The 14,117-nt window shown below is 41.8% G+C and overlaps 1 protein-coding gene across 1 annotated transcript in view; it reads right to left on the bottom strand.

The window, feature by feature from the left end:
* The window catches only part of PTAR1 (protein prenyltransferase alpha subunit repeat containing 1), a 44,351-nt gene that overhangs the window by 13,757 nt on the left and 16,477 nt on the right, over positions 1–14,117 (bottom strand). The window contains exons 3-5 of the mRNA XM_056523057.1: positions 7,981–8,047; positions 2,747–2,851; positions 991–1,204 (exon numbers count right to left, since the gene is read on the bottom strand). Of these exons, the coding sequence (XP_056379032.1) occupies positions 991–1,204; positions 2,747–2,851; positions 7,981–8,047 (386 nt within the window). The remainder of the gene's footprint in view (positions 1–990; positions 1,205–2,746; positions 2,852–7,980; positions 8,048–14,117) is intronic.

Consider the following 14,117-nt stretch of genomic DNA (forward strand, 5'->3'; position numbering starts at 1 on the left):
TAGAGGGCTTCAAAGTACAGCAGCAATTTTCAAAAATTTCAAGAAAATTGCAAACTCTGAAGGGACAGATGTTACAGAACTACAACTTTCAGAATGCCTGGGCAGTCTAGGCATGTTGAGAGTTGTAGTTTTGCAACATCTGGAGGGCTACAGTTTGGGCACTCAACAGTGGTCTTCAAACTGTGACCCTCCAGATGTTGGGCATGCTGGGAGTTGCAGTTTGGCCTTCCTAGTGGTTGCCACAGTAAAGATCACTTTACTTTCACTTTCATTCCTGCAGTTCCTGCAAGAGGAAGGCATTGATGCTATGGACTGGCCTGCCCATTTCCCAGACCTGAATCCCATTGAGCACATCTGGGAGTCTCACTCCATCCACCAATGCCACGTTGCACCACAGACTGTCAAGGAGTTGGCACTTCATTAGGAGCATGCCCAGGCATTGTAGGGAGGTCATACATGCACGTGGAGGCCACACACACTACTGAGCCTCCTTTTGACTTGTTTTAAGGACATTACATTAAAGTTGGATGAGTCTGTAGTGTGGTTTTCCACTTTGATTTTGAGTGTGACTCCATATCCAGACCTCCATGGGTTGATAAATTTGATTTCCATTGATAATTTTTGTGTGAGTTTGTTGTCAGCACATTCAACTATGTAAAGACGAAAGTATTTCATACGAGTAATTAATTAATATCTAGGATGTGTTCCCTTTATTATTATGAGCAGTGTACCTTTCTTTAGTTTTTTCCTTACAATACATTGCATATTTACTAAAAAAAAAAAAAAACACATTCAAAGCTTTAGGCCGTTTTCCCACATGCTGGTGAATGCATTTGGCCAATGCCAGGCCCCCCATGCGTTCACCAACGGGTGCACGATTATGCTGATAACCTCAGCAACATCACGTGGCCATTGATAAATGCATGGGGACGTGGTTTCGGATGCATGCGTTAAAGACATGTGGGAATGTACTTTCCCCTTTCCAAATACCTTGACATTAAGTTTCCCCAAGTGTTGTAAAACCCAAATACGATGGGACCAGGAATTGTAGTTGCTTGGGTATCTTCCAGCTGCTTCACAACAGACATTCATTTCTTCATGCACAATACTCTGGATCTGCTCTGTGAGAACCAGACTACTTGCTTCCTTATTCATAACTAAGGGAGGACTGTGCTCCTGCAGAAGATGCTGCAATACCCATCTCCTATCATGGAAAAGATAAAAGAAAGGAGAGTTATTACCATTGATTAAAGAAAAAAAAAAAAACAGAGAACAGAATACAGTAGCAGAAGTTGGCAGAAAGTGAACTGCGGAGTGCATTTTAACAACCCCAGCATGTCCATTTCTGTTGCAGATTTTCAGTGCAGATTTACCCCCTTTCTGTAAAGCAGGGGTGAAATCGGCAGTGGAACTGCAGAAAGATCCCCAAATCAAACACATGGATTTTTCTGCATATTCACCCCAGATCTGTGGAAAAATACACTATGAGTGGATCTACTTTTAGGGTCAGTTCGCAAATGCATATTTTCTGCTGCAGATTTGATCCAGCAGATTTTGCTGCCCATTGACTTCAATGGATAGCAAAATCTGAAAAATAGAAAATACACGTGTGTACTGACCCTTACACAAAGAGATTCCTGGTTAAGACAAAGGTCCTCAATGGTAAAAATTACATTTCGCCACTAGATCAATCTGCGAACCAGCATACAGTCCAATTTACTTAAAACATTCCGCTACATTGATTGGAGACCATATAGCAGGCATGCACTGAATCCATATATGCCACTTGTGATACTTGGTCTATAGTTACTTCTAATTAGGACATGAAGTTCTGCCGGGCCAGGGGAAGTAAGTATGGCAGCTTTTATTGTTTTAATGCAGGAAGACTTTTTACATTTCCCTGGAAATTTACTTTTTATCTCAACGGAAAACAAAAGTGTTTAGTTCTATGACTTGAATCTGAAGTAATACCAGATCACGTCACCCTCATGCAAGCTTAACATGCAATTGAAGAGAGAAATCTCTACATTTCTATACAGTGTGGGGAATGCTATATGCCTTGACCATAATGGCTCCATGACACTCAGTATATAATGTTCTCTTAGGGAATGCTGAATACTAGCTGCTCCAACTCTGACTGCAATGAGATGAGCCCTCAGATAAGAGTCTGATGGGAAACTAATCACAACTCCTATGGGAAATCAGTGAAATGCAGCTGGAAAATAAAATCGCTAGGAGTTTCCATTAAAGAAAAGCAAGAATAAAAGCCTGTCAATAGGATCAGACCATTAGAGGAAAATAATCATCTGATAATACATTTACTAGAATTGTCTTCAGGTTATTCTGTGGAGCATAGAAATAATGCAGCTTTCAGAAATGCAAATTAATATGGGTACGCAGACGATAAAATATGTAGATTATACCAGAGGACCTATATGGGCATGGCCAAGACACCTCATGGCTAGGATATGACAGCACACTCATTATCCACACAAAGGCTTTGCTCAGAGCACCCGAACAATGTGCTGGGCTATGAACGATGCGGTTATGTGACATGTTACAGTCTTTTAGTAGTAGCAGGAGTTCACACCAGGCAAGAGGAAGGGACCGATTTGCAGAGAGGAATTTATCGGGGAGATGCTATACATGTAATTTTATGAAAAACAGTCTATACAATGTAAAAGCAGAATGCAGTAAAGTGTAAATAGAGAATTAAATGGAGGATGCTAGTTATATAGCACAAGACCTGTGAATCCATGTCTCAGGACTTTTAGGGAACTTGGTCAAAGCCAGTTTTCCAAGCTGTAAATCCTTCTCTGGGTTGATGGCTCCAGACTGGATTAACTCTTTCCTATTTGAAAAATATAAGACATGTTAATATTGGAAAGCAGCAGTGGTGTAAATAAGCACATAGCTTTTGCTATACTAAGGAATGCCCTGTAGACACTTAGGGGGATTATTTATTAATGGTTTTTGTGTAGATTTGGGTGAATAATTGTAGTAAATTGTTGAGCAATTGCTTATTTGCACCAAAATTTGCACCCTTTCCGGTGTTTTGCCATAATTTGTAAATTGCATAAATTTTGCACTGAATGTAATGATAAATTCCCAAAATAGACACCTCAGATTTAGGTGTTTTAGGTTATGCATTTGATCACCAATAATAAGTCAGAGACAGGAGATAAAAAAAAAAAAAAAAAAAACATTTCCAATGAGAAGACAGAGCTTATATTCTGTCATGTCTCTGAAATTTCTTATAAGCCTACAATATTATATACATGACAACTTATATAGTTACTATGGTTAAAAAATACACTATATACAATGTCCATCAAGTTCAACCAAGGAGGGATGGATAAAGGGAAGTGGTATGGGTGGAGGAAGATGAGAGGATGTGGGCAACCATAGACAAGAACTGTATAGTTCTCAACATAGAGACTTAGATTTTCATTTGGCTCAATGATTTTAATCTAGTAAATCTTTCACAGAAATTCTTAACTCTTTCATAACAATCCATATATCACTATACTGGTCCACAATAGGGAACAACAACAATATTCATTAAGATTACACTTAAATGGGGTTCTACCACTATACACATTAGGTGTCTATTGTAGACATAGATCTACCCCTTTACACTGCTTGTCTTATTTACACTCTTGCATAATATTTACAAAAGTTGCGCATGTCCTTTGATAAATTTTGTGCAAATATAGAAACTACCCCCCCTGGCTCTACCGTGCACTCCTTCTCTACCTCACACTTCACAGAGCTGTGGCATTTTCCTGCGGTACACAACTCACATAGCTAGAAGTGCTGGAGCAGCAGTGTGTGCCGAACAAAACTCTGCACAATAGTAAAATCATAAATCTTTATAAAGTACACAGAGGGGGGAGATTCTCAAAGAATTTTGCACCCAAAAAAAAACAACTTTCGTGCCAAAAAAGCTTTGTGCCACGATTTACACTGTTTACGTCAGTTTTGTAAAAGTGGGCGTGCTTTTTGATGTAGAAATCACAGAAATGGTTGTAGTTTTATTGGTTTTTTTTTCTTCTCATTTAGATACGTGAATGCGGAGAACTACATCAGATTCAGTGGATTGCGATGATGACCAGCGTTTTTTTTTTTTAATGCCAATAAAAGGGTTAAAGAGGGCTGTGGGTGAGTGTTTTTTTTTAATAAAACATTTTTTTTATGTGTTGTGTTTTTCATAACTGAATTTTCAGGCTTAGTAGTGGAAGCTGTCTTGTAGCCAGGGCTTAGCGTTAGCCCCAAAATTAGCTAACTCTAACCTCCAATTATTATCCTGGTACCCACTGCCACAGGGGTGCCGGGAAGAGCTGGTACCAACAGGCCCAGAGTGTCAAAAATGGCGCTCCTTGGCCTAGGTGGTAACAGGCTGGCATTATTTAGGCTGGAGAGGGCCAGTAACAATGGTCCTCGCCCACTCTGGTAACGTCAAGCTGTTGCTGCTTGGTTGGTATCTGGCTGATAATGAAAAAATGGGGGAAGCACACCTGTTTTGTTTTTTATAAAAAACAAAAAAAAAAAATTTTAAACGCATAGGGTTCCCCCTATTTTCAGTATCAGCCAGATACCAACCAAGCAGCAACAGCCTGACGGTACCAGGGTGGACGAGGACCGTTGTTACTGGCCCTCTCTAGCCTAAATAATGCCAGCCTATTACCGCCTGGGCCCAGGAGCGCCATTTTTGATGCTCTGGGCCTGTTGGTACCGGCTCTTCCAGGCACCCCTGTTGTGGTGGGTACCGGGATAATAATAGGAGGTTAGAATTAGCTAATTTTGGGGCTAACTCTAAGCCCCGGCTTAGTAATGGATTCCGTCTATAAGATGGCTTCCACTACTAAGCCTGAAAATTCAATTATAAAAAAGACAACACATTGAAAACATTTTTTATTTACAAAAACACTCCCCTACAGCCCTCGTTAACCATTTTATTGAAATAAAAAAAAAAAAACGCTGGTCATCGTCGCAGTCCACCGAATCTGACATAGTCCTCTGCATTCAGGTATCTGAAATTAGAAGAGAAAAAAATAAATATGGGTTAGTACATTTTTTTGCACTCTTCCCTGGGTAGCGCGCACATAATGCGGAGAGTTCATGAACAGGGAGCCTCCAGTTGTTGCTAAACTACAACTCCCGTTTGTGAACACACTGCCAGAAAGGCTTTGTTCCCATTATGTAAAACGCATAATGAGAACAGAGTCAGGCCTAGACTGTGTAGTTCGATCTGTCCCTCTGCCCTTGGACTACTACTCCATTCATGGGACAAACTCTGTCCCATGATGGGAGTAGTTGCAGTACTGTAGCGCTGAGGGATGGCACTTGCACATCCCCCAGCTGCGGGCCTTTTAGGACTACTACTCCCATCATGGACAGACTCCGTCCATGATGGGAGTTCTAGTCCAGGGGCTAAGGTGCAGATCGCAGCAGGTCATCCGCATTTATTAAGTTAACAAGCCGGCGGCACATGAGGCTCCACTGCGCTCCCAACTGGCTCCAGGCGGGGAATACTGTATACATTTTCATAATCACCACCGGGAGACCGGAGCTTTGAATGGTGAATAGCTATTCACCAATCAGAGCTCCCGTCGGTGGCGATTATGAAAGTGTATACAGTATTCCCCGCCTGGAGACAGCGGGGAGTGCAGTGGAGCCGCATGTGCTGCCGGCTTGTTAACTTAAAGGGGTACTCCTGTGGAAAACTTTTTTTTTTTTAAATTAACTGGTGCCAGAAAGTTTAACAGATTTGTAAATTACTTCTATTAAAAATCTTAATCCTTTTAGTACTTTTTAGCAGCTGTAGCTGTACTTTTAGCAACTGTCCACAGTGCTCTCTGCTGACACCTCTGTCCGTGTCAGGAACTGTCCAGAGTAGCATAGGTTTGCTATGGGGATTTTCTCCTGTTCTGGTCAGTTCCTGATATGGGCATCAGGTGTCAGCAGAGAGCACTGTGGACAAAACAAAACACAGCATTCAAAGTTAAACGCTGTGTCTAAAGTGAAAGTAAGCTAATGCCGGCATCCCTAACAGCTTACAGGACAGCTGGAGGGTCCCTACCTGCCTCCTTGTTGTCCAATCGCCGAATGACTGCTAAGTGCCTGAGATCCAGGCATGAGCAGTCAAGCGGCAGAATCATTGATCAATGGTTTCCTATGAGAAACAATTGAACAATGTAAAAGATCAGCGTGTGCAGTTTTATAGCCCCCTATGGGAGCTATAACACTGCAAAAAAAAAAAAAAGTGAAAAAAAAACAAAAGAAAACAGTGTGAATGAAAATAAACATATGTGGTATCACCGCGTGCGGAAATGTCCGAATTCTAAAAATATATTGTTAATTAAACTGCACGGTCAATGGCGTACGCGCAAAAAAATCCCCAAAAAGTCCAAAATAGTGTATTTTTGGTCACTTTTTATATAAAGATCAATAAGTCCTATCAATGCAAAAATGGTACCGCTAAAAACTTAAGATGACGGCGCAAAAAATGAGCCCTCATACCGCCCCATACGAGGAAAAATAAAAAAGTTATAGGGGTCAGAAGATGACAATTTTGAACGTATAAATTTTCCTGCATGTAGTTATGATTTTTTCCAGAAGTACGACAAAATCAAACCTACATAAGTAGGGTATCATTTTAATCGTAGGGACCTACAGAATAAAGAGAAGATGTTATTTTTACAGAAAAATGTACTACGTAGAAACGGAAGCCCCCAAAAATTACAAAATGGTGTGTTTTTTTCTATTTTGTCTCACAATGATTTTTTTTTTCCATTTCATCGTAAATTTTTGGGTAAAATGACTGACATCATTACAAAGTAGAATTGGTGGCGCAAAAAATAAGCTATTATATGGATTTTTAGGTGCAAAATTGAAAGAGTTATGATTTTTTTAAAGGTAAGGAGGAAAAAAAGGAAAATGCAAAAACGGAAAAAACCCGGGTCCTTAAGGGGTTAATAAATGCGGATCGCAACGGGTCTCTGGAGAATGACCTGCTGCGATCTGCCCCCCAGCTCCTAGACTATAACTCCCATCATGGATGGACATCATAATGCCTCAATACAGTAACCCCCCGACATGCGATGGCCCCGACATATGATCAAGCCCCGACATATGATCAAATCGACATACGATGGCCTCTCAGAGGCCATCGCATGTCGATGTCAGCATCGACATATGATGCTTTTATATGTCGGGACCATCGCATTAACTGCTATCCGACAGCGCAAAATGCTTAAGCTGCTGTCGGAAAGAAGTTTAAGCATCTCGGACAGGTTCACTTACCTATCCCCGCTGCTCCGGGTCCACTTCGGGATCCTCCGGCGTTTTCTGCATCTTCTCCGGGGTCCGGGCCTCGCTTTCCGGCATCGTTATTACGTCGCTGCACACGCCGTCCCGGCGCCGCAACATAATAACGTCGCCAGAAAGCGAGACCCGAACACCGGAGAAGACGCAGAAGAAGCCGGAGGATCCCGAAGAAGACGCCGGAGCAGCGGAACAACAGCGGGAGCCCCTGGGACAGCATCGGGAGCGGTGTGGACGCGGTCCGGAGCGGCGGGGACAGGCGAGTATAACTTCCTATACTTTACATTGCACGAATCCCTCAACATACGATGGATTCGACAAACGATGGGTCGTTTGGAACGAATTACCATCGTATGTTGAGGGACCACTGTATTAGGTTCGTGTGACCCAAGCCTTAGAAGCAGCACTTCAAAGACAGACACATGGGACTCCTTAGAGGAGTAGTCTCATGGATAAAAACGTATCCCCTATGTTCGGCTCTCCCATAGAGATATATGGAGGGGTCATGATGCACTGCTCCTGGGGAGAGCTGGGGCTCCATACAGGAGATTGTGGGGGGCCCCAGCACTCAGACCCCCCCCCACGATCCATGAGATATCTCCTGTAATAGAGGAAAACTATAACAATAACTAAAGAAAGGGAAAAGTGGCATACCTTAAATTCCAAGCAGTGGTGAAATCTGGGTTCAGTAACAACAGGGTGCAGGTTACATCAATCAATTCTAAAGAAAATAAAGATGAAAGCATTGTATCACAAAATATATTTTAAAATTATTCTTCGGGGGGGGGGGGGGGGGGGAGAAATACCTGTAAAGAAAAATACTTTTAAAAACCAAGACAACCCATGTAATCTTGAAGAACTAAAACTAGTAGATCCTTATACACCCTTTAAGAACAAAGAGGGAGATTTATCAAAACTTGTACAGAGGAAAAGTTGACCAGTTGCCAATAGCAACCATTCAGATTGCTTCTTTGATTTTTAAAAAAGGCCTTTAATATGAATTATTCCTTTGCACAGGTTGTGATAAATTTCCTGCAAAATTTATTTCTGTTTCAATTCATTTTTTGTGCCGTCATCTGTACTTTTTATCGATACGACATTTGCATATATAAAACTTTTATATCATTTTTTATAAAAAATTTTTGGGAATAAAATGTGACAAAAAAAAAAGCTGCATTTTTGGACTTTATTTTTTACGTTTACGGCGTTCACCGTACGGGATCATTAACATTATATTTTGATAGTTCGGACATTTACGCATGCGGCGATACCAACTATGTTTATAAAAAAAATATATTACGCTTTTTGGGGGTAAAATGGGAAAAACTGACAATTTTCATTTTTATTGGGGGAGGGGATTTTTCACTTTTTATTTTTACATTTTTTAACTTTTTTTCTTACACTTTTTATGTCCCCACAGGGGACTATCTATAGCAATCATTAGATTGCTAATACTGTTCAGTGCTATGCATAGGACATAGCACTGATCAGTATTATTGGTCATCTTCTGCTCTGGTCTGCTCGATCTCAGACCAGAGCAGGAGACGCCGGGAGATGGATTGAGGCAGGTGAGGGGGACCTCCGGCCGCCATTACAGATGATCGGATCCCAGCGGCAGCGTTGCGGGCGATCCAATCATCTATTTGAACATGCGCATTGGCACAGATGCCGTGATCTGTACTGATCCCGGCATCTGAGGGGTTAATGGCAGACATCCACGCAATTGCGGATGTCGGCCATTACCGGTGGGTCCCCGACTGCTGATAGCAGCCAAAACCTGCTGTGTGTGACATGAGCACCGCTCTGATGCTCTCGGTCATACACAGGACGTAAATGTACGTCCTGGTGTGCGAAGTACCGCCAAACCAGGATGTACATTTACATCCGTGGTCGTTAAGGGGTTAACAAAGCACCTCACATTGATTTCAATAGTTAACTCACATGGCAGCTCAAATGATGTGGAATCTTCCAAAAAATGAAAAAAGTGACCTGGCACTAGCTGTTGTAGATTCTGCATGAAATGTATCCATTGCTGTTTATAAAGGCTAAACCTGCATCCAATCCACAACAAAAATCTGGGTCTATAGTGAATATACGCTACATCTGCCAAATGTGTCGGCAGATAAAAACCATTCTGTCCATCTAGTCTGCTCAATATTCTGAGTACTATAAATAGTCCCTGGCCCGGTCTTATTTGAAGGATAGCCTTATGCCTACCCCATGCATGCTTAACCCCTTAAGGACACAGTTTTAGTTTAGTTTTTTTTCTTCATTTTTTGCACTTTCGTTTTTTTCCCACCTCATCTTCTAAAAATCAGAACTCTTTCAATTTCCCACCTACAGACCTACATGAGGGCTTGTTTTTTGCACCACCAGTTGTACTTTGTAATGACATCACACCACAGTGCTCTCTGCTGAGTCCATGTCAGGAACTGTCCAGAGCAGTATAGGTTTGCTATGGGGATTTGCTCCTGCTCTGGACAGTTCCTGACATGGACAGAGGTGTCAGCAGAGAGCAGTGTGGTCAGACAGAAAAGAACAACTCAACTTCTTCTGTAGTATACAGCAGCTGATAAGTACTAGAAGGATTAAGATTAGCAAATAGCAGTAATTTACAAATCTGTTTAACTTTCTGGCACCAGGTGATCAAAAAAAAAAAAAAAATGAATAAAATAGTTTTTCACCGGAGTACCCCTTTAAAGGACATCTGCCGCAATAGATAACTTTTAGGGATAAAACTTGTCTCCTCAACAGGGCCACAGACTTTTTGGATTACTTTTTTTTTCTGCTACATTAAAGGGGTACTCCGCCCCTATACATCTTATCCCCTATCCAAAGAATAGGGGATAAGATGTCATGACGGGCGATACAGGGGACGGAGCAGCGTGACATCATGGCTCTGCCCCTCGTGACATCACGGCCCGCCCCCTTAATGCAAGTCTATGGCAGGGGGCGTAACGACCGCGCCGCCGCAAGTGACCTGGGAACGAGGGGGGGGACTTGACTGCTCGAGACAGGGGGGTGTTCTGCACCTCACACCGGGGAGGGTATAAGTTGAAAGCCACGCCTTATTTTAGGCCACGCCCACCAAAATTATCAGCAGGAAATTCCTTTAGCTGAAAAGGCCAAAAGGGGCATTTTCGGCCGATAATTTTTGGCGGCCAATAATTTCAGTGCATCCCTAGTCCTTTAAGGTCATTTTACCTTTCCAGGTAAGTTTTATTCTGCAACCCATGGACTAGTTTAGTAGATCACCTCTGAACTCTCCCCAAAGTATCTATATTTTTCTGGAGATGTGGTCTCTAGTACTGCGCACAATACTCCAAGTGAGGTCTCACCAGTGTTCTGTACAGCGGCACCCACAAATCCAAAAGAAAGTAGGTTCAATTACATTCGGCCAAACTGTTATTAGAAACTTAAGCTTGTAGTAGTACCTTTTTGCCTATAAAATAAATGCAGACTGAACCTATTGTGGTCCACTTACATGGTCACCATTGATACACTGTCTGTATCATCATTATAAAGCAAGCTTTAAATGGGCGTCCATGCTTAGGAAAAAGATGATCTGCTTTGTTTCCAGAATCATTGTCCTGCTTCTCTATGAGTTGTGTCTGGTACTGCAGACCAACCTCATTCACTTTAATGGTGATGAGGGACAATACTAAACATAGCCCAATGACAGGAGTGACACAGATTCTGTAATCTAGTGGTGAAATATCAAAAAAGGAGACATTCGTATCTACTTACAGGCAACACATCCACATGCATAGACTAAGCAAGCATTTCTTTCTGCTATCTGTCACAATATAAAAAAAAACAGGTTTTATAGAACATTTACTTTTCAGAGACAAGTTGAGCATCGTCGCAGAGTGGAGATGAGTTCATCTTTATTGCATGAATATGTTTGTCGGGCAGCTAAAAGGCTTTTACGTGAGAGAAGTCCTTTCATTTCCATAAAGCAAAACTGGATGATTCTGCAAACCAGATTTTACTCTAAATTGCTATTACTAAGGAGGTTGGAGGCACAGTAGAATTGGAGCTCCACAGGGATTCTTAAATATAGAACATCAGAAGAGCCACGCACCGCTGCAGTTTAGCTAGGTTTATCTTTGATCTTCCAAAGGATTTTTTGTCTTAATATTTTACCTTTAATGTTATTTTTAAGGAGGCAGGCACACAGCTTTAAAAGAACACATCATTAGAATTTTACAAGATGAATATTAAAGTTATTGCAATCTTTCAATACAGAAAAGTAATTCAGAGGCAGATGTTATGGAGTCAACTGATAAGGAGTGAGGGGTGGCAACATCAGGGGTAGGGCATAAGCAGTTTCAATGCACAGCAAAAAATCAGTGGTGGAAAAAGCTGTTTGTAAAGGATGGTTCATATACTGTACACAGTAATTTATCGATAAAGCACCAGTCACATCATGTTTTTGTCATACATTTAAAATACTGTTTTAGGGTACGTTCACACGTGCGTATTTTTGCTGCAGGTTTTGCTGCCCATTGACTAGGGCACGTTCAGACAAGCAGATCCACAGCGTATTTTAAGATGTGGATCCGCCACCGATGGACTGCTACAGGGTGCCTTTAGATGTGCCTGCTCGGAGCGGCAACATGCCGCTATGAGCAGACACACTGCGATGTGCGAGTCGCCGCGTGCATGCGCAGTATACTCACACATCACGGCTGCTCCCAGCCTAGTTTAGGGAATGGCCGAGATGTGTGCGAGTACACCGCACATGCTCAGCGACCTGCACATCGCAGAAGTGTGTCTGCTCGTAGCGGCACAGTGAAGTAGTGAAGTGAAGTGTGTCAGAGTAGGCACATCTAAAAAGGCACCCTGTAGCAGTCCTTCTGCTGCAGATTTGCTGCTGCAGATTTTGCTACCCACTGAAGTTAAAAAGGCAGCAAAATCTACTAAAGCTAATATGCAGCAAAAATACGTGTGAACTGGCTCTAAGGGTCAGTTAACATGTCCTTATTGTTGCTGCAGATTTTGCTGCCCATTGACTTCAAAGAGTAGCAAAATGGGCTGCAGAAAATCTTCAGCAAGAAACAAAGCTGTGTGAAAAGGACCAAGAAAGTCCCACGCATCGCTTACGCATGGCCCTGCCCCCAAACCTCACTGAACACACAGAGTTGCTGCCGGGTAGCCCTGGGTGTATGCTTATATTAGAATACGCAGTGCAGCACATTTTGCACAGCGCTACGTGGGACCATACCCTAAGAGTGTTTTCACACGTACAGTATCCCATATTTAATGCTGTGTTCAATCATTAAATATACAGTACATTAAAATCTGCAGTATCAAATATACTAAGTGTGTGAATGCCCCCCAAGGTTCAGCTCACACATCCTTTTTTTTTTTGCTGCAGCAGATTTTGTTGCCCATTGATTTCAATGAGTAGCAAAATCTGCTGCAGCAAATCTTCAGCAAAAAATAAGGACGTGTGAACTGACCATAAGGGTGTATTCATTTAAGGCTGCAGATTAAGAACTGAAGCATCAAACATGCGCAGAATACTGTATGTGTGAATACATTCTTAAACTGGCATGAAACTGCACAATTTACTTTAACCCCTTAAGGACTCAAGCCCTCGAGTCCTTAAGGCCAAAATGGGCTGTTTTTTGCGCGACCAGTTGTCCTTTGTAATGACATCACTCATTATATCATAAAATGTATGGTGCAACCAAAAAACACTTTTTGTGGGGAAATTAAAACGAAAAACGCAATTTTGCTAATTTTGGAAGGTTTTGTTTTCACGCCGTACAATTTATGGTAAAAATGACGTGTGTTCTTTATTCTTAGGGTCAATACGATTAAAATGATACCCATTATTATATACTTTTATATTATTGTTGCGCTTAAAAAAAATCACAAACTTTTTAACCAAATTAGTACGTTTATAATCACTTTATTTTGATGACCTATAACTTTTTTATTTTTCCGTATAAGCGGCGGTATGGGGGCTAATTTTTTGCGCCATGATCTGTACTTTTTTTTGATACCACATTTGCATATAAAAAACTTTTAATAAATTTTTTATAATTTTTTTTTAATAAAATGCATTAAAAAAGTAGGAATTTTGGACTTTTTAAATTTTTTTTCGTTCACGCCGTTCACCGTACGGGATCATTAACATTTTATTTTAATAGTTCGGACATTTACACACGCGGCGATACCAAATATGTCTATAAAAAATGGTTTTTACGCTTTTTGGGGGTAAAATAGGAAAAAACGGACGTTTTACTTTTTATTGGGGGAGGGGATTTTTCACTTTTTTTTTTTACTTTTACTTTTACAATTCATAGCAATACCATGATTGCTAATACTGATCTGTTCTATGTATAGGACATAGAACAGATCAGTATTATCGGTCATCTCCTGCTCTGGTCTGCTCGATCACAGACCAGAGCAGGAGACGCCGGGAGCCGCACGGAGGAAGGAGAGGGGACCTCCGTGCGGCGTTAAGTAATGATCGGATCTCCGCAGCAGCGCTGCGGGCGATCCGATCGTTCATTTAAATCACGAACTGCCGCAGATGCCGGGATCTGTATTGATCCCGGCACCTGAGGGGTTAATGGCGGACGCCCGCGAGATCGCGGGCGTCGGCCATTGCCGGCGGGTCCCTGGCTGCGATGCCCGCGGTTATGCTTAGGACGTAAATGTACGTCCTGGTGCGTTAAGTACCACCTCACCAGGACGTACATTTACGTCCTGCGTCCTTAAGGGGTTAAAAGATACTACAAGTTTACAAGTTAGGCATCCTACACACTGCTACATTA

Source organism: Hyla sarda, chromosome 1 (genome assembly GCF_029499605.1).
Source record: "Hyla sarda isolate aHylSar1 chromosome 1, aHylSar1.hap1, whole genome shotgun sequence".
Classification (NCBI taxonomy): domain Eukaryota; kingdom Metazoa; phylum Chordata; class Amphibia; order Anura; family Hylidae; genus Hyla; species Hyla sarda.